The sequence below is a fragment of the Engystomops pustulosus genome, unplaced genomic scaffold, assembly GCF_040894005.1.
Source record: "Engystomops pustulosus unplaced genomic scaffold, aEngPut4.maternal MAT_SCAFFOLD_174, whole genome shotgun sequence".
Taxonomy (NCBI): domain Eukaryota; kingdom Metazoa; phylum Chordata; class Amphibia; order Anura; family Leptodactylidae; genus Engystomops; species Engystomops pustulosus.
In genome coordinates, this window is record NW_027285054.1 from 59105 (window position 1) to 83070 (window position 23966).

The window sequence follows — 23966 nt, forward strand, 5'->3', positions numbered from 1 at the left end:
CCCCACATATATCATATATACCCTCACACCACAACTGACCACACTGTGCCCCTACATATATCATATATACCCCTCACACCACAACTGACAACACTGCACCCCCACATATATCATATATACCCATCACACCACAACTCACCACACTGTACCCCACATATATCATATATACCCATCACACCACAACTCACCACACTGTACCCCACATATATCATATATACCCCTCACACCACAAGTGACCACACTGTACCCCCACATATATCATATATACCCCTCACACCACAAGTGACCACACTGTACACCCACATATATCATATAAACCACTCACACCACAAGTGACCACACTGTACCCCCACATATATCATATATACCCCTCACACCACAACTCACCACACTGTACACCCACATATATCATATATACCCCTCACACAACTGACCACACTGTACACCCACATATATCATATATACCCCTCACACCACAACTGACCACACTGTACCCCCACATATATCATATATACCCCTCACACCACAAGTGACCACACTGTACCCCCACATGTATCATATATACCCCTCACACCACAAGTGACCACACTGTACCCCCACATGTATCATATATACCCCTCACACCACTACTGACCATACTGTGCCCCCACATATATCATTTATACCCCTCACACCACAACTGACCACACTGTGCCCCCACATATATCATATATACCCCTCACACCACTACTGCCCACACTGTGCTACTCACATATATCATATATACCCTCACAGCACAACTGACCACACTGTGCCCCCACATATATCATATATACCCCTCACACTACAACTAACCACACTGTACCCCCACATATATCATATATACCCCTCACACCACAACTGACCACACTGTGCCCCCACATATATCACATATACCCCTCACACCACAACTGACCACACTGTGCCCCCACATATATCATATATACCCCTCACACCACAACTGACCACACTGTACAACCACATATATCATATATACCCCTCACACCACAACTGACCACACTGTACCCTCACATATATCATATATACCCCTCACACCACAACAGACCACACTGTGCCCCCACATATATCATATATATACCCCACACCACAACTGACCACACTGTGCCCCCACATATATCATATATACCCCCTCACACCACAACTGACCACACTGTGCCCTAACATATATCATATAGACCCCTCACACCACAACTGACCACACTGTACCCCCACATATATCATATATACCTCTCACACCACAACTGTACACACTGTGCCCCCACATATATCATATATACTCCTCACACCACAACTGACTACACTGTGCCCCCACATATATCATATATACCCCTCACACCACAACTGACCACACTGTGCCCCCACATATATCATATATACCCCTCACACCACAACTGACCACACTGTGCCCCCACATATATCATATATACTCCTCACACCACAACTGACCACACTGTGCCCCCACATATATCATATATACCCCTTACTCCACAACTGACCACACTGTGCCCCCACATATATCATATATACCCCTCACACCACAACTGATCACACTTTACCCCCACATATATCATATATACCCCTCACATCGCAACTGACCACACTGTGCCCCCACATATATCATATATACCCCTCACACCACAACTGACCACACTTTGTCCCTCACATATATCATATATACCCCTCACAGCACAACTGACCACACTGTGCCCCCCACATATATCATATATACCCCTCACACCACAACTGACCACACTTTGTCCCTCACATATATCATATATACCCCTCACAGCACAACTGACCACACTGTGCTCCCCACATATATCATATACACCCCTCACAGCACATTGTGCCCGCTATATATCATATTGGATGATGGTCTGGATACATGTATATGTATAGTTTTATTTTAGATGACAATGCCACCCCCCCCTGTTCCCGTGGCTGATGCCCCACGTGCTGATAATATGATAATACATCCTCATTTGCCCTCTGGTCTCTGACATATCCTGGGCAGCTGAGAGGAGCAGGATTCTGGAGACAGTCTCTCCCCGAGCTTCACACACAAATCTGCGGAGTCTTCTGGGATATTCCTGGAAAGGAGAGAGAAATATAGAAGAGACAACGTATTAGGAAACTGCCCCCACATTGTATATACCCCCACCTGACAGAGGGGTGGAGACCACAGTATCCTGCCCTGATACACACCCACAACACGGAGACAGCAGATGACTGCAGGTAAGTCTCCCCCAGAAGAAACGCTGCAGAATTTGATGTATTTATATAAAGTGTCTGTGTCCAGGAAGAATAATCTGCACCTAGAGGGGCTGTTACTGCTCAGCCGGAACATGCGCCAAATTTATTACTGCGACTCAGCAGAACTGTGCCACGCCGTATAGTAAAGGTGCACCAAAAAAAGAGAGGGTGAAACTTCCAGAGCAGCAGAGGCGGAGCCAGATAATGGAAGACCCTGCACCAGTATTCAGTAAGTTACGTCACCCTGCACTGCAGGGAGGACACTGCACATAGTACAGACTGCACAGGAGGGAGGATACTGCACATAGTACAGACTGCACAGGAGGGAGGAGACTGCACATAGTACAGAGTGCACAGGAGGGAGGACACTGCACATTGTACAGACTGCACAGGAGGGAGGATACTGCACATAGTACAGACTGCACAGGAGGGAGGACACTGCACATAGTACAGACTGCACAGGAGGGAGGATACTGCACATAGTACAGACTGCACAGGAGGGAGGAGACTGCACATAGTACAGACTGCACAGGAGGGAGGAGACTGCACATAGTACAGACTGCACAGGAGGGAGGAGACTGCACATAGTACAGACTGCACAGGAGGGAGGAGACTGCACATAGTACAGACTGCACAGGAGGGAGGATACTGCACATAGTACAGACTGCACAGGAGGGAGGAGACTGCACATAGTACAGACTGCACAGGAGGGAGGACACTGCACATAGTACAGAGTGCACAGGAGGGAAGACACTGCACATAGTACAGACTGCACAGGAGGGAGGACACTGCACATAGTACAGACTGCACAGGTGGGAGGACAGTGCACATAGTACAGACTGCACAGGAGGAGGGACACTGCACATAGTACAGACTGCACAGGAGGAGGACACTGCACATAGTACAGACTGCACAGGAGGGAGGACACTGCACATAGTACAGACTGCACATAGTACAGACTGCACAGGAGGGAGGACACTGCACATAGTACAGACTGCACAGGAGGGAGGACACTGCACATAGTACAGACTGCACAGGAGGGAGGACACTGCACATAGTACAGACTGCACAGGAGGGAGGACACTGCACATAGTACAGACTGCACAGGAGGGAGGACATTGCACATAGTACAGACTGCACAGGAGGAGGACACGGCACATAGTACAAGCTGCACAGGAGGGAGGACACTGCACATAGTACAGAGTGCACAGGAGGGGGGACACTGCACATAGTACAGACTGCACAGGAGGGAGGACACTGCACGTAGTACAGACTGCACAGGAAAGAGGACCCTGCACGTAGTACAGACTGCACAGGAGGGAGGACACTGCACATAGTACAGGCTGCACAGGAGGGAGGACACTGCACATAGTACAGACTGCACAGGAGGGAGGACACTGCACAAAGTACAGACTGCACAGGAGGGAGGACACTGCACATAGTACAGACTGCACAGGAGGGAGGACACTGCACATAGTACAGACTGCACAGGAGGGAGGACACTGCACATAGTACAGACTGCACAGGAGGGAGGGCACTGCACATAGTACATACTGCACAGGAAAGAGGACCCTGCACGTAGTACAGACTGCACAGGAGGGAGGACACTGCTCATAGTACAGACTGCACAGGAGGGAGGACACTGCACAAAGTACAGACTGCACAGGAGGGAGGACACTGCACATAGTACAGACTGCACAGGAGGGAGGACACTGCTCATAGTACAGACTGCACAGGAGGGAGGACACTGCACAAAGTACAGACTGCACAGGAGGGAGGACACTGCACATAGTACAGACTGCACATGAGTGAGGACACTGCACATAGTACAGACTGCACAGGAGGGAGGACACTGCACATAGTACAGACTGCACAGGAGGGAGGACACTGCACATAGTACAGACTGCACAGGAGGGAGGACATTGCACATAGTACAGACTGCACAGGAGGAGGACACGGCACATAGTACAGGCTGCACAGGAGGGAGGACACTGCACATAGTACAGAGTGCACAGGAGGGAGGACACTGCACATAGTACAGACTGCACAGGAGGGAGGACACTGCACGTAGTACAGACTGCACAGGAAAGAGGACCCAGCACGTAGTACAGACTGCACAGGAGGGAGGACACTGCACGTAGTACAGGCTGCACAGGAGGGAGGACACTGCACATAGTACAGACTGCACAGGAGGGAGGACACTGCACATAGTACAGACTGCACAGGAGGGAGGACACTGCACATAGTACAGACTGCACAGGAGGGAGGACACTGCACATAGTACAGACTGCACAGGAGGGAGGACACTGCACATAGTACAGACTGCACAGGAGGCAGGGCACTGCACATAGTACATACTGCACAGGAAAGAGGACCCTGCACGTAGTACAGACTGCACAGGAGGGAGGACACTGCTCATAGTACAGACTGCACAGGGGGGAGGACACTGCACAAAGTACAGACTGCACAGGAGGGAGGACACTGCACATAGTACAGACTGCACATGAGTGAGGACACTGCACATAGTACAGACTGCACAGGAGGGAGGACACTGCACATAGTACAGACTGCACAGGAGGGAGGACACTGCACATAGTACAGACTGCACAGGAGGGAGGACACTGCACATAGTACAGGCTGCACAGGAGGGAGGATACTGCACATAGTACAGACTGCACAGGAGGGAGGACACTGCACATAGTACAGACTGCACAGGAGGGAGGACACTGCACATAGTACAGACTGCACAGGAAAGAGGACCCTGCACGTAGTACAGGCTGCACAGGAGGGAGGACACTGCACGTAGTACAGACTGCACAGGAGGGAGGACAATGCACATAGTACAGACTGCACAGGAGGAAGGACACTGCACATAGTACAGACTGCACAGGAGGGAGGACACTGCACATAGTACAGACTGCACAGGAGGGAGGACACTGCACATAGTACAGACTGCACAGGAGAGAGGACACTGCACATAGTACAGACTGCAAAGGAGGGAGGGCACTGCACATAGTACAGACTGCACAGGAGGGAGGACACTACACATAGTACAGACTGCACAGGAGGGAGGACACTGCACATAGTACAGACTGCACAGGAGGGAAGACACAGCACATAGTACAGACTGCACAGGAGGGAGGACACTGCACATAGTACAGACTGCCCAGGAGGGAGGACACTGCACATAGTACAGACTGCACAGGAGGGAGGACACTGCACATAGTACAGACTGCCCAGGAGGAGGACACTGCACATAATATAGACTGCACAGGAGGGAGGACACTACACATAGTACAGACTGCACAGGAGGAGGACACTGCACATAGTACAGACTGCACAGGAGGGAGGACACTCCACATAGTACAGACTGCACAGGAGGGGAGGACACTGCACATAGTACAGACTGCACAGGAGGAAGGACACTGCACATAGTACAGACTGCACAGGAGGGAGGACACTGCACATAGTACAGACTGCACAGGAGGGGAGGACACTGTACATAGTACAGACTGCACAGGAGGGAGGACACTGCACATAGTACAGACTGCACAGGAGGGAGGACACTGCACACAGTACAGACTGCACAGGAGGGAGGACACTGCAAATAGTACAGACTGCACAGGAGGGAGGACACTGCACATAGTACAGACTGCACAGGAGGGAGGACACTACACATAGTACAGACTGCACAGGAGGGAGGACACTGCACATAGTACAGACTGCACAGGAGGGAGGACACTGCACATAGTACAGACTACACAGGAGGGAGGACACTGCAAATAGTACAGAGTGCACAGGAGGGAGGACACTGCACATAGTACAGACTGCACAGGAGGGAGGTCACTGCACATAGTACAGACTGCACAGGAGGGAGGACACTGCACATAGTACAGACTGCACAGGAGGAGGACACTGCACATAGAACAGACTGCACAGGAGGGAGGTCACTGCACATAGTACAGACTGCACAGGAGGGAGGACACTGCACATAGTACAGACTGCACAGGAGGGAGGACACTGCACATAGTACAGACTGCACAGGAGGGAGGACACAGCACATAGTACAGACTGCACAGGAGGGAGGACACTGCACATAGTACAGACTGCACAGGAGAGAGGACACTGCACATAGTACAGACTGCACAGGAGGGAGGACACTGCACATAGTACAGACTGCACAGGAGGGAGGACACTGCACATAGTACAGACTGCACAGGAGGGAGGACACTGCACATAGAACAGACTGCACAGGAGGGAGGACACTGCACATAGTACAGACTGCACAGGAGGGAGGACACTGCACATAGTACAGACTGCACAGGAGGAGGACACTGCACATAGTACAGACTGCATAGGAGGGAGGGCACTGCACATAGTACAGACTGCACAGGAAAGAGGAGCCTGTACATAGTACAGACTGCACAGGAGGGAGGACACTGCCCATAGTACAGACTGCACAGGAGGGAGGACACGGCACAAAGTACAGACTGCACAGGAGAGGGGACACTGCACATAGTACAGACTGCACAGGAGGGAGGACACTGCACATAGTACAGACTGCACAGGAGGGAGGACACTGCTCATAGTACAGACTGCACAGGAGGGAGGACACTGCACATGGTAGAGACTGCACAGGAGGGAGGACACTGCACATATGACAGACTGCACAGGAGGGAGGACACTGCACATAGTACAGACTGCACAGGAGGGAGGACACTGCACATAGTACAGACTGCACAGGAAGGAGAACACTGCACATAGTACAGACTGCACAGGAGGGAGGACACTGCACATAGTACAGACTGTACAGGAGGGAGGACACTGCACATAGTACAGACTGCACAGGAGGGAGGACACTGCACATAATACAGACTGCACAGGAGGGAGGACACTGCACATAGTACAGACTGCACAGGAGGGAGGACACTGCACATAGTACAGGCTGCACAGGAGGGAGGATACTGCACATAGTACAGACTGCACAGGAGGGAGGACACTGTACATAGTACAGACTGCACAGGAGGGAGGACACTGCACATAGTACAGACTGCACAGGAAAGAGGACCCTGCACGTAGTACAGGCTGCACAGGAGGGAGGACACTGCACGTAGTACAGACTGCACAGGAGGGAGGACAATGCACATAGTACAGACTGCACAGGAGGAAGGACACTGCACATAGTACAGACTGCACAGGAGGGAGGACACTGCACATAGTACAGACTGCACAGGAGGGAGGACACTGCACATAGTACAGACTGCACAGGAGAGAGGACACTGCACATAGTACAGACTGCAAAGGAGGGAGGGCACTGCACATAGTACAGACTGCACAGGAGGGAGGACACTACACATAGTACAGACTGCACAGGAGGGAGGACACTGCACATAGTACAGACTGCACAGGAGGGAGGACACAGCACATAGTACAGACTGCACAGGAGGGAGGACACTGCACATAGTACAGACTGCCCAGGAGGGAGGACACTGCACATAGTACAGACTGCACAGGTGGGAGGACACTGCACATAGTACAGACTGCCCAGGAGGAGGACACTGCACATAATATAGACTGCACAGGAGGGAGGACACTACACATAGTACAGACTGCACAGGAGGAGGACACTGCACATAGTACAGACTGCACAGGAGGGAGGACACTCCACATAGTACAGACTGCACAGGAGGGGAGGACACTGCACATAGTACAGACTGCACAGGAGGGAGGACACTGCACATAGTACAGACTGCACAGGAGGGAGGACACTCCACATAGTACAGACTGCACAGGAGGGGAGGACACTGTACATAGTACAGACTGCACAGGAGGGAGGACACTGCACATAGTACAGACTGCACAGGAGGGAGGACACTGCACACAGTACAGACTGCACAGGAGGGAGGACACTGCAAATAGTACAGACTGCACAGGAGGGAGGACACTGCACATAGTACAGACTGCACAGGAGGGAGGACACTACACATAGTACAGACTGCACAGGAGGGAGGACACTGCACATAGTACAGACTGCACAGGAGGGAGGACACTGCACATAGTACAGACTACACAGGAGGGAGGACACTGCAAATAGTACAGAGTGCACAGGAGGGAGGACACTGCACATAGTACAGACTGCACAGGAGGGAGGTCACTGCACATAGTACAGACTGCACAGGAGGGAGGACACTGCACATAGTACAGACTGCACAGGAGGAGGACACTGCACATAGAACAGACTGCACAGGAGGGAGGTCACTGCACATAGTACAGACTGCACAGGAGGGAGGACACTGCACATAGTACAGACTGCACAGGAGGGAGGACACTGCACATAGTACAGACTGCACAGGAGGGAGGACACAGCACATAGTACAGACTGCACAGGAGGGAGGACACTGCACATAGTACAGACTGCACAGGAGAGAGGACACTGCACATAGTACAGACTGCACAGGAGGGAGGACACTGCACATAGTACAGACTGCACAGGAGGGAGGACACTGCACATAGTACAGACTGCACAGGAGGGAGGACACTGCACATAGAACAGACTGCACAGGAGGGAGGACACTGCACATAGTACAGACTGCACAGGAGGGAGGACACTGCACATAGTACAGACTGCACAGGAGGAGGACACTGCACATAGTACAGACTGCATAGGAGGGAGGGCACTGCACATAGTACAGACTGCACAGGAAAGAGGAGCCTGTACATAGTACAGACTGCACAGGAGGGAGGACACTGCCCATAGTACAGACTGCACAGGAGGGAGGACACGGCACAAAGTACAGACTGCACAGGAGAGGGGACACTGCACATAGTACAGACTGCACAGGAGGGAGGACACTGCACATAGTACAGACTGCACAGGAGGGAGGACACTGCTCATAGTACAGACTGCACAGGAGGGAGGACACTGCACATGGTAGAGACTGCACAGGAGGGAGGACACTGCACATAGTACAGACTGCACAGGAGGGAGGACACTGCACATAGTACAGACTGCACAGGAGGGAGGACACTGCACATAGTACAGACTGCACAGGAAGGAGAACACTGCACATAGTACAGACTGCACAGGAGGGAGGACACTGCACATAGTACAGACTGTACAGGAGGGAGGACACTGCACATAGTACAGACTGCACAGGAGGGAGGACACTGCACATAATACAGACTGCACAGGAGGGAGGACACTGCACATAGTACAGACTGCACAGGAGGGAGGACACTGCACATAGTACAGACTGCACAGGAGGAAAGACACTGCACATAGTACAGACTGCAAAGGAGGGAGGAGACTGCACATAGTACAGACTGCAAAGGAGGGAGGAGACTGCACATAGTACAGACTGCACAGGTGGGAGGACACCGCACATAGTACAGACTGCACAGGAGGGAGGACACTGCACATAGTACAGACTGCACAGGAGGGAGGACACTGCACATAGTACAGACTGCACAGGAGGGAGGAGACTGCACATAGTACAGACTGCACAGGAGGGAGGACACTGCACATAGTACAGACTGCACAGGTGGGAGGACACCGCACATAGTACAGACTGCACAGGAGAAAGGACACCGCACATAGTACAGACTGCACAGGAGGGAGGACACTGCACATAGTACAGACTGCACAGGTGGGAGGACACCGCACATAGTACAGACTGCACAGGAGGGAGAACACTGCACATAAAACAGACTGCACAGGAGGGAGGACACTGCACATAGTACAGACTGCACAGGTGGGAGGACACCGCACATAGTACAGACTGCACAGGAGGGAGAACACTGCACATAGTACAGACTGCACAGGTGGGAGGACACCGCACATAGTACAGACTGCACAGGAGAAAGGACACCGCACATAGTACAGACTGCACAGGAGGGAGGACACTGCACATAGTACAGACTGCACAGGTGGGAGGACACTGCACATAGTACAGACTGCACAGGAGGGAGGACACTGCACATAGTACAGACTGCACAGGAGGGAGGACACTGCACATAGTACAGACTGCACAGGAGGGAGGACACTGCACATAGTACAGACTGCACAGGAGGGAGGACACTGCACATAGTACAGAGTGCACAGGAGGGAGGACACTGCACATAGTACAGACTGCACAGGAGGAAGGACACTGCACATAGTACAGACTGCACAGGAGAGAGGACACTGCACATAGTACAGACTGCACAGGTGGGAGGACACTGCACTTAGTACAGACTGCACAGGTGGGAGGACACTGCACTTAGTACAGACTGCACAGGTGGGAGGACACTGCACTTAGTACAGACTGCACAGGTGGGAGGACACTGCACTTAGTACAGACTGCACAGGTGGGAGGATACTGCACATAGTACAGACTGCACAGGAGGGAGGACACTGCACTTAGTACAGACTGCACAGGTGGGAGGACACTGCACATAGTACAGACTGCACAGGAGGGAGGACACTGCACATAGTACAGAGTGCACAGGAGGGAGGACACTGCACATAGTACAGACTGCACAGGAGGAAGGACACTGCACATAGTACAGACTGCACAGGAGGAGGACACTGCACATAGTACAGACTGCACAGGTGGGAGGACACTGCACATAGTACAGACTGTACAGGGGGAGGACACTGCACATAGTACAGACTGCACAGGAGGGAGGACACTGCACATAGTACAGACTGCACAGGAGGAGGACACTGCACATAGTACAGACTGCACAGGAGGAGGACACTGCACATAGTACAGACTGTACAGGAGGGAGGACACTGCACATAGTACAGACTGCACAGGAGGGAGGGCACTGCACATAGTACAGACTGCACAGGAGGGAGGACACTGCACATAGTACAGACTGCACAGGAGGAGGACACTGCACATAGTACAGACGGCACAGGAGGAGGACACTGCACATAGTACAGACTGTACAGGAGGGAGGACACTGCACATAGTACAGACTGCACAGGAGGGAGGACACTGCACATAGTACAGACTGCACAGGAGGGAGGACACTGCACATAGTACAGACTGCACAGGAGGGAGGACACTGCACATAGTACAGACTGCACAGGAGGGACTGCACATAGTACAGACTGCACAGGAGGGACTGCACATAGTACAGACTGCACAGGAGGGAGGACACTACACATAGTACAGACTGCACAGGAGGGACTGCACATAGTACAGACTGCACAGGAGGGAGGACACTGCACATAGTACAGACTGCACAGGAGGGAGGACACTGCACATAGTACAGACTGCCCAGGAGGAAGGACACTGCACATAGTACAGAGTGCACAGGAGGGAGGACACTGCACATAGTACAGACTGCACAGGAGGGAGGACACTGCACATGGTACAGATTGCACAGGAGGGAGGACACTGCACACAGTACAGACTGCACAGGAGGAGGGAGGACACTGCACATAGTACAGACTGCACAGGAGGAGGACACTGCACATAGTACAGACTGCACAGGAGGAGGACACTGCACATAGTACAGACTGCACAGTAGGAGGACACTGCACATAGTACAGACTGCACAGGAGAGAGGACACTGCACATAGTACAGACTGCACAGGAGGAGGCGACTGCACATAGTACAGACTGCACAGGAGGGAGGACACTGCACATAGTACAGACTGCACAGGAGGAGGACACTGCACATAGTACAGACTGCACAGGAGGGAGGACACTGCACATAGTACAGACTGCACAGGAGGGAGGACACTGCACATAGTACAGACTGCACAGGAGGGAGGACACTGCACATAGTTCAGACTGCACAGGAGGAGGACACTGCACATAGTACAGACTGCACAGGAGGGAGGACACTGCACATAGTACAGACTGCACAGGAGGAGGCGACTGCACATAGTACAGACTGCACAGGAGGGAGGACACTGCACATAGTACAGACTGCACAGGAGGAGGACACTGCACATAGTACAGACTGCACAGGAGGGAGGACACTGCACATAGTACAGACTGCACAGGAGGGAGGACACTGCACATAGTACAGACTGCACAGGAGGGAGGACACTGCACATAGTTCAGACTGCACAGGAGGGAGGACACTGCACATAGTACAGACTGCACAGGAGGGAGGACACTACACATAGTACAGACTGCACAGGAGGGAGGACACTGCACACAGTACAGACTGCACAGGAGGGAGGACACTGCACATAGTACAGACTGCACAGGAGGGAGGACACTGCACATAGTTCAGACTGCACAGGAGGGAGGACACTGCACATAGTACAGACTGCACAGGAGAGAAGAGACTACACAGGGGAGTAGAAAATGTCTCAATTTTTCTCTTTCTTATCCTTTCTTCCTTGTATATACATATTAGATCCCCTCTTTTTAGTATGGTGATCACTATACCTGTCAAGTTCCGATCGGCAGCGCACACGCTCGGTGGTGGACGCCCCCCGATCACCTGATCCAGCGCCTGCATCACGTGCCCTGCCGTGACGTCACCATCACGTAGCGGGTCACGTGTTCTGGGCGGGATGCGGGTGGGGGGATGTTCCTCCCGGATGGAGTGCGCTCAATAACGCTGACCGGAAACGACATCTTTTGACAGGTATGGAGGCGTTTTGCCTCTTCACCATTGGTTACTGCCTATTTAAAAACCCAGATGCTCGTGCCACACATTACCCCCAGACGAAGGCTAGCGCCGAAACGCGCGTCGGGGCAATTTGTGTCAGACGGCAGGAGAACTATTTATAATGGGTATGTGCAATACAACTATTGTGTAATCATGATGATGAATGTTTCGATCCATGTGTCCCCATAATAAGATATGCTCATTTGATGTGCAAGCATTATGCTGTGTAAATTATATACTAACCATCTTATAGACACTGTTTTTCTTGGACCCATAAGGATATCCCCCTAAACTCAGGTCTTAGGAGGGTAGCACGTATCCTCATTCATCACCCTGCAACTTTTGTCTGATTATATGTAGTGTCCTTGTTCTCCCCTTTTATGTGATCAGCTTGTTTTCCGCTTTTAATCAGTGTATTATGTGAATTTCAAATAAAGATGTACTTGTATTCTGCACTCTCTGGTTGGAATGGCTTTTTTCTCTGGTAGGTTTTGCATTCATTTAAGCCAACCATATGGTAATTGTTGAGCTAACATTAGAAGTGGGGAATTTAAATATATATATATTGAAGCTATATGTTATTGCACTAGCCTCTTCTCCCATTTTATATATGTATGTAGCTGCATTATTGGTACTTCTATCACACCCACCAGAGAGATCGACCAGCTCCACCACACCCACCAGAGAGATCCTCCAGCTCTACCAGACCCACCAGAGATATCCTCCAGCTCTAACACACCCAACAGATCCTCCAGCTCAACCACACCCACCAGAGAGATGCTCCAGCTCTTTTACCCCACCAGAGAGATCCTCCAGCTCTATTACTCCACCAGAGAGCTCCTCCAGCTCTACCACCCCAACAGAGAGATCAACCAACTTTACCACACCCACCAGAGAGATCCTCCAGCTCTACCACACCCACCAGAGAGATCAACCAGCTTTACCACACCCACCAGAGAGATCCTCCAGCTCTACCACACCCACCAGAGAGGTTCTGCAGTTCTATCACACCCAACAGAGAGATCCACCAGCTCTACTACACCCACCAGAGAGATCCTCCAGCTCTACCACACCCACCAGAGAGATCCTTTAGATCAACCACACCAGTTCTATAACACCCACCAGGGAGATCCTCCAGCTCTATAACACCCACCAGAGAGGTCCTCCAGCTCTATCACACCCACCAGAGAGGTCCTCCAGCTCTAACACACCCACCAAATCCTTCAGCACTACCACACCCACCAGAGAGATCCTCCAGCTCTATTCCAATCACCAGAGAGATCCTACAGCTCTACCACACCCATTAGAGAGATCCTTCAGCTGTATCACACTCACCAAAGAGATCCTCCGCTCTATTACCCCACCATAGAGATCCTCCAGCTCTATTACTGCACCAGAGAGATCCTCCAGCTCAACCACACCCACCAGAGAGATCCTCCAGCTCTATTACTCGACCAGAGAGATCCTCCAGCTCTGTTACCCCACCAGAGAGATCCTCAATCTCTATTACCCCTACAGAGAGGTCCTCCAGTTCAATCACACCCACCAGAGAGATCCACCAGCTCCACCACACCCACCAGAGAGATCCACCAGCTCAACCACATTCACCAGAGAGATCCTCCAGCTCTACCACACCCACCAGAGAGATCCTCCAGTTCTATAACACCCACCAGAGAGATCCTCAAGCACTATCACACCCACCAGAGAGGTCCTCCAGCTCCATCACACCCACCAGAGAGGTCCTCCAGCTCTATCACATCCACCAGAGAGGTCCTCCAGCTCTAAAACACCCGACAGATCCTTCAGCACAACCACACCCACCAAAGAGATTAACCAGCTCTACCAGACCCACCAGAGAGATCCTCCAGCTCTATAACACCCACCAGAGAAGTCCTCACGCTCTTTCACACCCAAAAGAGAGGTCCTCCAGCTCTAACACACCCACCAGAGAGATCCTCCAGCTCTATTCCACCCACCAGAGAGATCCTCAAGCTCTACCACACCCACTAGAGAGATCCTTCAGCTCTATTACTCCGCCAGAGAGATCCTCCAGCTCAACCACACCCACCAGTGAAATCCTCCAGCTCTATTACCCCACCAGAAACATCCTCCAGCTCTATTACCCCACCAGAAAGATTCTCCAGCTCTACCACCCCAACAGAGAGATCAACCAGCTTTACCACACCCACCAGAGAGATCCTCCAGCTCTACCACACCAACCAGAGAGATCGTCCAGCTCTACTACACCCACCAGAGAGGTTCTACAGTTCTATCACACCCAACAGAGAGATCCACCAGCTCTACCACACCCACCAGAGAGATCCTTCAGCTCAACCACACCAGTTCTATAACACCCACCAGAGAGATCCTCCAGCTCTATAACACCCACCAGAGAGATCCTCCAGCTCTATAACACCCACCAGAGAGGTACTCCAGCTCTATAACACACACCAGAGAGGTACTCCAGCTCTAACACACCCACCAGATCCTTCTGCACTACCACACCCACCAGAGAGATCCTCCAGCTCTATTCCAACCACCAGAGAGATCCTCCAGCTCTATCACACCCACCAGAGAGATCCTCCAGCTCTACCACACCCACCAGAGAGATCATCCAGCTCTATTACTCCACCAGAGAGATCCTCCAGCTCTATTACTCCACCAGAGAGATCCTCCAGCTCAACCACACCCACCAGAGAGATCCTCCAGCTCTATTACTCCACCAGAGAGATCCTCCAGCTCTATTACTCCACCAGAGAGATCCTCCAGCTCTATTACTCCACCAGAGAGATCCTCCAGCTCTATTACTCCACCAGAGAGATCATCCAGCTCTATTACTCCACCAGAGAGATCATCCAGCTCTATTACTCCACCAGAGAGATCCTTCAGCTCTATTACCCCACCAGAGAGATCCTTCAGCTCTACCACACCCACCAGAGAGATCCTCCAGCTCTATTACCCCACCAGAGAGATCCTCCAGCTCTATTACCCCACCAGAGAGATCCTCCAGCTCTATTACTCCACCAGAGAGATCCTCCAGCTCTATTACTCCACCAGAGAGATCATCCAGCTCTATTACTCCACCAGAGAGATCATCCAGCTCTATTACTCCACCAGAGAGATCCTTCAGCTCTATTACCCCACCAGAGAGATCCTTCAGCTCTACCACACCCACCAGAGAGATCCTCCAGCTCTATTACCCCACCAGAGAGATCCTCCAGCTCTATTACCCCACCAGAGAGATCCTCCAGCTCTATTACTCCACCAGAGAGATCCTTCAGCTCTACCACACCCACCAGAGAGATCCTCCAGCTCTATTACCCCACCAGAGAGATCCTCCAGCTCTATTACCCCACCAGAGAGATTCTCCAGCTCTATTACTCCACCAGAGAGATCCTCCAGCTCTATTACCCCACCAGAGAGATCCTCCAGCTCTATTACTCCACCAGAGAGATCCTCCAGCTCTACCACACCCACCAGAGAGATCCTCCAGCTCTACCACACCCACCAGAGAGATCCTCCAGCTCTACCACACCCACCAGAGAGATCCTCCAGCTCTACCACACCCACCAGAGAGATCCTCAAGCTCTACCACACCCACCAGAGAGGTTCTACAGTGCTACCACACCCACCAGAGAGATCCTCCAGCTCTACCACACCCACCAGAGAGTTCCCCCAGCTCTACCACACCCACCAGAGAGATCCTCCAGCTCTATCACACCCACCAGACACATGTGAAGATGTCCCATCATAAGGCCAGATCACTCCAGGTTTGGGGATCCCATAATCTTTGTATAGTCACTTACTCCTCGATGGTGTTGTCCACCCAGTACCATAACTCTCCAATGTAGAGGTCGCGCTTTTCTTTTCTTAATCCAACCCAAAATTCTTTTCGGAGGTTCTGAATATAACCCTAAAAGCAAATAGAAATGTAAATAAGTTTTTGGGATTTGCGCGGCTGTGACATGTATGTAACAGGTGTCTGCGCTGGGATTGTGTAGCACGTGATCGGTTTTTGGTGTGGCTGCTTCCATGTGACAGAAATAGGGGGCCGCAGCATCGGACAATCCGACTAATTCGGACTGAACTTGGGATTCAACTTCAAAATTGTGTCGCAAGACAATGCACTTACATGCACCAGGAAGAAGAAGGTGAACTCCGGGGACCTGAGCGGGGAAGCGACACATCCAGGATATCGGGCACAGGATCTTAGTGACTCCCCGCACAGCGCATTATACACGGACAATGCACTTACATGCACCAGGAAGAAGAAGGAGAACTCCGGGGACCTGAGCAGGGAAGAGACACATGCAGGATATCGGATGCACGATCTTAGTGACTCCCTGCACAGCGCATTATACATGGACAATGCACTTACATGCACCAGAAAGAAGAAGGTGAACTCCGGGGACCTGAGCGGGGAAGCGACACATGCAGGATATCGGATGCACGATCTTAGTGACTCCCCGCACATGCGCCTTATACACAGGCAATGCACTTACATGCACCAGGAAGAAGAAGGTGAACTCCGGGGACCTGAGCGGGGAAGCGACACATGCAGGATATCGGGCGCAGGATCTTAGTGACTCCCCGCACAGCACATTATACACGGACAATGCACTTACATGCGCCAGGAAGAAGAAGGTGAACTCCGGGGACCTGAGCGGGGAAGCGACACATGCAGGATATCGGGCGCAGGATCTTAGTGACTCCCCGCACAGCGCATTATACACGGACAATGCACTTACATGCACCGGGAAGAAGAAGGTGAACTCCGGGGACCTGAGCGGGGAAGTGACACATGCAGGATATCGGACGCAGGATCTTAGTGACTCCCCGCACAGCACATTATACACGGACAATGCACTTACATGCACCAGGAAGAAGAAGGTGAACTCCGGGGACCTGAGCGGGGAAGCGACACATGCAGGATATCGGGCGCAGGATCTTAGTGACTCCCTGCACAGCACATTATACACGGACAATGCACTTACATGCGCCAGGAAGAAGAAGGTGAACTCCGGGGACCTGAGCGGGGAAGCGACACATGCAGGATATCGGGCGCAGGATCTTAGTGACTCCCCGCACAGCGCATTATACACGGACAATGCACTTACATGCACCAGGAAGAAGAAGGTGAACTCTGGGGACCTGAGCGGGGAAGTGACACATGCAGGATATCGGGCGCAGGATCTTAGTGACTCCCCGCACAGCGCATTATACACGGACAATGCACTTACATGCACCAGGAAGAAAAAGGTGAACTCCGGGGACCTGAGCGGGGAAGCGACACATGCAGGATATCGGGGCGCAGGATCTTAGTGACTCCCTGCACAGCGCATTATACACGGACAATGCACTTACATGCACCAGGAAGAAGAAGGTGAACTCCGGGGACCTGAGCGGGGAGCGACACATGCAGGATATTAGGTGCAGGATCTTAGTGACTCCACGCACAGCGCATTATACACGGACAATGCACTTACATGCACCAGGAAGAAGAAGGTGAACTCCAGGGACCTGAGCGGGGAAGCGACACATGCAGGATATCGGGTGAAGGATCTTAGTGACTCCCCGCACAGCGCATTATACACGGACAATGCACTTACATGCACCAGGAAGAAGAAGGTGAACTCCGGGGACCTGAGCGGGGAAGCGACACATGCAGGATATCGGGCGCAGGATCTTAGTGACTCCCCGCACAGCACATTATACACGGACAATGCACTTACATGCGCCAGGAAGAAGAAGGTGAACTCCGGGGACCTGAGCGGGGAAGTGACACATGCAGGATATCGGGCGCAGGATCTTAGTGACTCCCCGCACAGCACATTATACACGGACAATGCACTTACATGTACCAGGAAGAAGAAGGTGAACTCCAGGGACCTGAGCGGGGAAGTGACACATGCAGGATATCGGGCGCAGGATCTTAGTGACTCCCTGCACAGCGCATTATACACGGACAATGCACTTACATGCACCAGGAAGAAAAAGGTGAACTCCTGGGACCTGAGTGGGGAAGCGACACATGCAGGATATCGGGGCGCAGGATCTTAGTGACTCCCCGCACAGCGCATTATACACGGACAATGCACTTACATGCACCAGGAAGAAGAGGGTGAACTCCAGGGACCTGAGCGGGGAAGCGACACATGCAGGATATCGGGTGCAGGATCTTAGTGACTCCCCGCACAGCGCATTATACACGGACAATGCACTTACATGCACCAGGAAGAAGAAGGTGAACTCCGGGGACCTGAGCAGGGAAGCGACACATGCAGGATATCGGGCGCAGGATCTTAGTGATTCCCTGCACAGCGCATTATACACGGACAATGCACTTACATGCACCAGGAAGAAGAAGGTGAACTCCGGGGACCTGAGCGGGGAAGCGACACATGCAGGATATCGGGCGCAGGATCTTAGTGACTCCCCGCACAGCACATTATACACGGACAATGCACTTACATGCACCAGGAAGAAGAAGGTGAACTCCGGGGACCTGAGCGGGGAAGTGACACATGCAGGATATCGGGTGCAGGATCTTAGTGACTCCCCGCACAGCGCATTATACACGGACAATGCACTTACATGCACCAGGAAGAAGAAGGTGAACTCCGGGGACCTGAGCGGGGAAGTGACACATGCAGGATATCAGGTGCAGGATCTTAGTGACTCCCCGCACAGCGCATTATACACGGACAATGCACTTACATGCACCAGGAAGAAGAAGGTGAACTCCAGGGACCTGAGCGGGGAAGCGACACATGCAGGATATCAGGTGCAGGATCTTAGTGACTCCCCGCACAGCACATTATACACAGACAATGCACTTACATGCACCAGGAAGAAGGTGAACTCCAGGGACCTGAGCGGGGAAGCGACACGGGCACTACTTTCGGTGATCTCCGCAGACCAGGTAAGTAAATGTGCCCCACTGTGTACAGCTACTACACACAGAATATTATACAGGTATCTACCTTCCATAGAGCTGCTGTATCTAAGCTCCTTTGATAGAAAAGATGTGTTTTTGATATTTTTATAAGGGGGAACATAACCTTAGGGTTTGTGACCCATGTGTGCAGCCCGTGGGATGGGGTCACCATACAATGTTATGGTCCTGGTGGGCTGAGGAGCTCGTACCGTCAGGATGGTCTGTGAGGGTCCTATAATGGCCAGGTCCCCCTGCAGCTCCACACATTGCCGGCGACTCTCCTCCCAGGACTTCTTCTCCTCTGAGATGCTGTAACATGTCCGGTTCAGTGAGATCCACCCGTCCTGGCAAACGCTGAACCCTACAAGACAAATTGCAGCAGCCATGACCAGCAGCCATGACAGATGTTATATCAATCAGATATATCCACACACATCTATGGAACATCCAGGGGATAATCCGTCATCTTCCAGGATCTTCATCATAATTCTGGTGCTCATGTGACATCGCTCAGAATGACCCCCATGTGCCGCAGGAATATATTCACTATAGATTGTGCTTTCCATTATCCAGCATCAAACTCAGATATATGGTCCCTAATCACCTTATCATCAAGATCCTGCATAGGGAGAGGGCACAGGAGGCAGAGGGTGAGGACACAGGAGGCACAGGGAGAGGGCAGATGAGGCACAGGGAGAGGGCAGAGGAGGCAAAGGGTGAGGGGGTAAGGGCAGAGGCTGCAGAGAGTGTGGGCAGAGGCTGCAGAGGTGAGGGGGTAAGGGCAGAGGCTGCAGAGAGTGTGGGCAGAGGCTGCAGAGGATGAGGGCAGAGGAGGCAGAGGGTAAGGGAAGAGGCTGCAGGCCCTGTCCTGCATCTCCCCATCTGCTCCTGCATCTCCCCATCTGCTCCTGCATCTCCCCATGTGTCCTGCTTCTCCCCATGTGTCCTGCATCTCCCCATCTGCTCCTGCATCTCCCCATGTGTCCTGCTTCTCCCCATGTGTCCTGCATCTCCCCATCTGCTCCTGCATCTCCCCATGTGTCCTGCTTCTCCCCATGTGTCCTGCATCTCCCCATCTGCTCCTGCATCTCCCCATCTGCTCCTGCAGCTCCCCATCTGCTCCTGCATCTCCCCATGTGTCCTGCATCTCCCCATCTGCTCCTGCATCTCCCCATGTCTCCTGCTTCTCCCCATGTGTCTTGCTTCTCCCCATGTGTCCTGCTTCTCCCCATCTGCTCCTGCAGCTCCCCATCTGCTCCTGCATCTCCCCATGTGTCCTGCATCTCCCCATCTGCTCCTGCATCTCCCCATGTGTCCTGCTTCTCCCTATGTGTCCTGCTTCTCCCCATCTGTCCTGCTTACCTTCTCTTCTCTTACCTGACCAGGAGGACGGGTCTTCTGCTGTCCTGTTAGGACTTCGGAGTGAAGACACTAGAAGAGGGAAATGTCACATCTGTAAGTAGATTGTGGTGACCTGGACATATCAGACATAGAGGAAAGGAAGGAGCTGATTCTCTGCAGGAGGTCAGAGGAAGGGGCGGGGCATGGTAGTAGGTCAGAGGAGCAGGCAGGGCACGGCAGGATGTCAGAGGAGGGGGTGGGGCAAGCAGGAGGTCATAGAAGGGGGTGGGGCACGGCAGGAGGTCAGAGGAGGGGGCGGGGCATGGTAGTAGGTCAGAGGAGCGGGCAAGGCATGGCAGGAGGTCAGAGGAGGGAGTGGGGTACGCAGGAGGTCAGAGGAGGGGGCAGGGCACAGCAGAAGGTCAGAGGAGGGGGCAGGGCATGGCAGGAGGTCAGAGGAGAGGGCAGGGCACGGCAAGAGGTCAGAGGAGAGGGCAGGGCACGGCAGGAGGTCAGAGGAGTGGGTGGGGCACAGCAGGAGGTCAGAGGAGGGGGCGGGGCACGGTAGTAGGTCAGAGGAGCGGGCATGGCATGGCAGGAGGTAAGAGGAGGGGGTGGGCATGGCAGGAAGTCAAAGGAGGGGGCGGGGCAAGACAGGAGGTCAGAGGAGGGGGTGGGGCACGGCAGGAGGTCAGAGGAGGGGGAGGGGCGTCACGGCAGCAAGTCAAGCCAGGCCCAGAGTACTAGAAGAGGAAACACAGGGAAGTGTTTAAACATTTGTCTGATATTAGCAAAACTCAAGGATGTTGTGGAGTTATTCAGTTAGTGGATAAATATATTTTGTATAATATTTTCATTTATTTTGGATATTTTAGTGAGGGTATAACTAGTGGAGCTTGTTGGTAGATGTAGACACCAATGTAACAAGATGTATGTAGTTACTAGCAATTTTAACCCCTTAGTGACCGCCCATACGGGTTTCTCCGTCAGCCTAACCTAAGGTCTGCACGGGCCCCTGTGCAGGGAGAAGCAATGACCCGGCTGTCTTATGTCTTATGACAGCTGGACCCTGCTCTAACAGTATGTATCAGAATGGAGTTCTGATCCGGCTGTTAACCCGTAAGACCCTGCGGTGACTGATGTAGTGACCGCGGGATCTACATACCTGCAGAGGGAGAGAGCTCTCTCCCTCTCCTCCCAGCACCCTGCGATGCGATCAGAGGGAGCCGCCTTCATATCCGGGCAGCCGGGGACCTAGTGAAGGACCCGTGTCTGCCATCAGCATCTGCATGCTCGATCCAGCCCCTGAAGATACACAGACTTACACTTCTAATGCTCTACAATACACGGTAATTAGTATGAACTAGTGATCACATGATTATATAATGGGAAAATAACAAAAGTAAAAAAAAGCACAAAAATTTAATTTATTAGAATGTCCCAAAAGTCCTGTACACCTTCAGTGCTGCCACAGAACCCAATCCCAGGACCTGAGTCAGGAGACTCTAATCCAGAGCTGCAGCTCCATCTCAATTACTCCAGGCTGCATCTACTACCAGGCTAGTGCTTTATTCCTGAGGACCCCTCTCCATGACCACTCCAGACTTTGATGTTGAACATTTGGGCCCATTACCTGCTACCTGTTCAATGAAGAACCGTGAGTTATTTTGCACAACGTTGCCTCCGTCTGATCCCTGGATACGGCTGTTACCACCACAGCCTTCCCCATCCATCACCCAGGGACTTATCTTACAGACACTCAGGGGTTGCCCCAGGGAGAACCAGTACATCAGCCTCTCCCTCCATATTTCTTGCACACACCACCTGCTGGAGAGCTGCCAGGCTGTAGGACAGCCCTCCGGTCCCCATACCAAGCACCGTGACATCAGCGCACCCTAGGCCGCAACTGCCAGCCACTCAGGTATTCTGGGCCCCGGCTGCCTCCAGGACCCAAGAAAAGGCTAGGATCCAATGGGGGATGTTGCAGGTGGCGTCATGATCAGGATATTTACTTCTGTGCCTTATACTGGCGCTATAGACTGTGCTTATACTGGCACTATAGACTGTCCTTAGGAGCCAAGTGATTAGGGGTCACTTACTAAGGGCCTGAATCGCGTTTTTACGGCGGGTTACCCGAAATTTTCAGTTTTGCGCCGATTTTTGCTGAATTGCCCCGGGTTTTTGATGCACGCGGTCGGACTAAGGCGCATCGGCGCGGGCATGCACGCGACGGAAATCGGGGGGCGTGGCCAAACGAAAACCCGACGGATTCGGAGAAACCTCTGCATTTAAAAAAAAAGTGCCGCTGGACACGCACTTACCTGCACCCGGCCTGGCTTGGTGAAGTCCAGTGAACTCCGGTGAACTTCAGCGCAGCAGCGACACCTGGTGGACGTCGGAGGAACTGAAAATTCTGACCAAACCCTGCAGGAACAGTATATTAATAGACTTCTGGATAAGCATCATAAATGCCAGTTAAAAATGACGTCTCTTCAACACTCCCAGGGATCTTTTCTTGAGTTCAAGGAGTTCCTGGGGAACGCCTGCCTGCTGAACCACAGAAGGAATCTGAGCCTGTGGATCTGGAAGGTACTGCTCTAGCCTTTCCTCCAGTGCAACCGGAAACACCGCCTCCAGTGTCCGGAGAAGTCGCTTTCCTAGCAGAGCAAGTGACCACCATGGCACCATCAGCAAAATGCTCGAGCAACTGGAACAGTTGGAAGCCGTAAAAAGCCATCTGATAGTTCCTTACAGCCAGCTGCTCCCCGTGAGTCCT

At 52.4% G+C, this 23966-nt stretch overlaps 1 protein-coding gene across 1 annotated transcript in view; it reads right to left on the reverse strand.

Annotated features, from left to right (window-relative positions):
• Positions 1-1969: 1969 nt before the first annotated feature.
• LOC140108725 (uncharacterized) overlaps positions 1970-23966 on the reverse strand; it is an 88092-nt gene continuing 66095 nt past the window's right edge. The window contains exons 4-7 of the mRNA XM_072131918.1: positions 21227-21280; positions 20059-20210; positions 16719-16825; positions 1970-2129 (exon numbers count right to left, since the gene is read on the reverse strand). Coding sequence (XP_071988019.1) covers positions 2018-2129; positions 16719-16825; positions 20059-20210; positions 21227-21280 — 425 coding nt within the window. The 3' untranslated portion in view covers positions 1970-2017. The remainder of the gene's footprint in view (positions 2130-16718; positions 16826-20058; positions 20211-21226; positions 21281-23966) is intronic.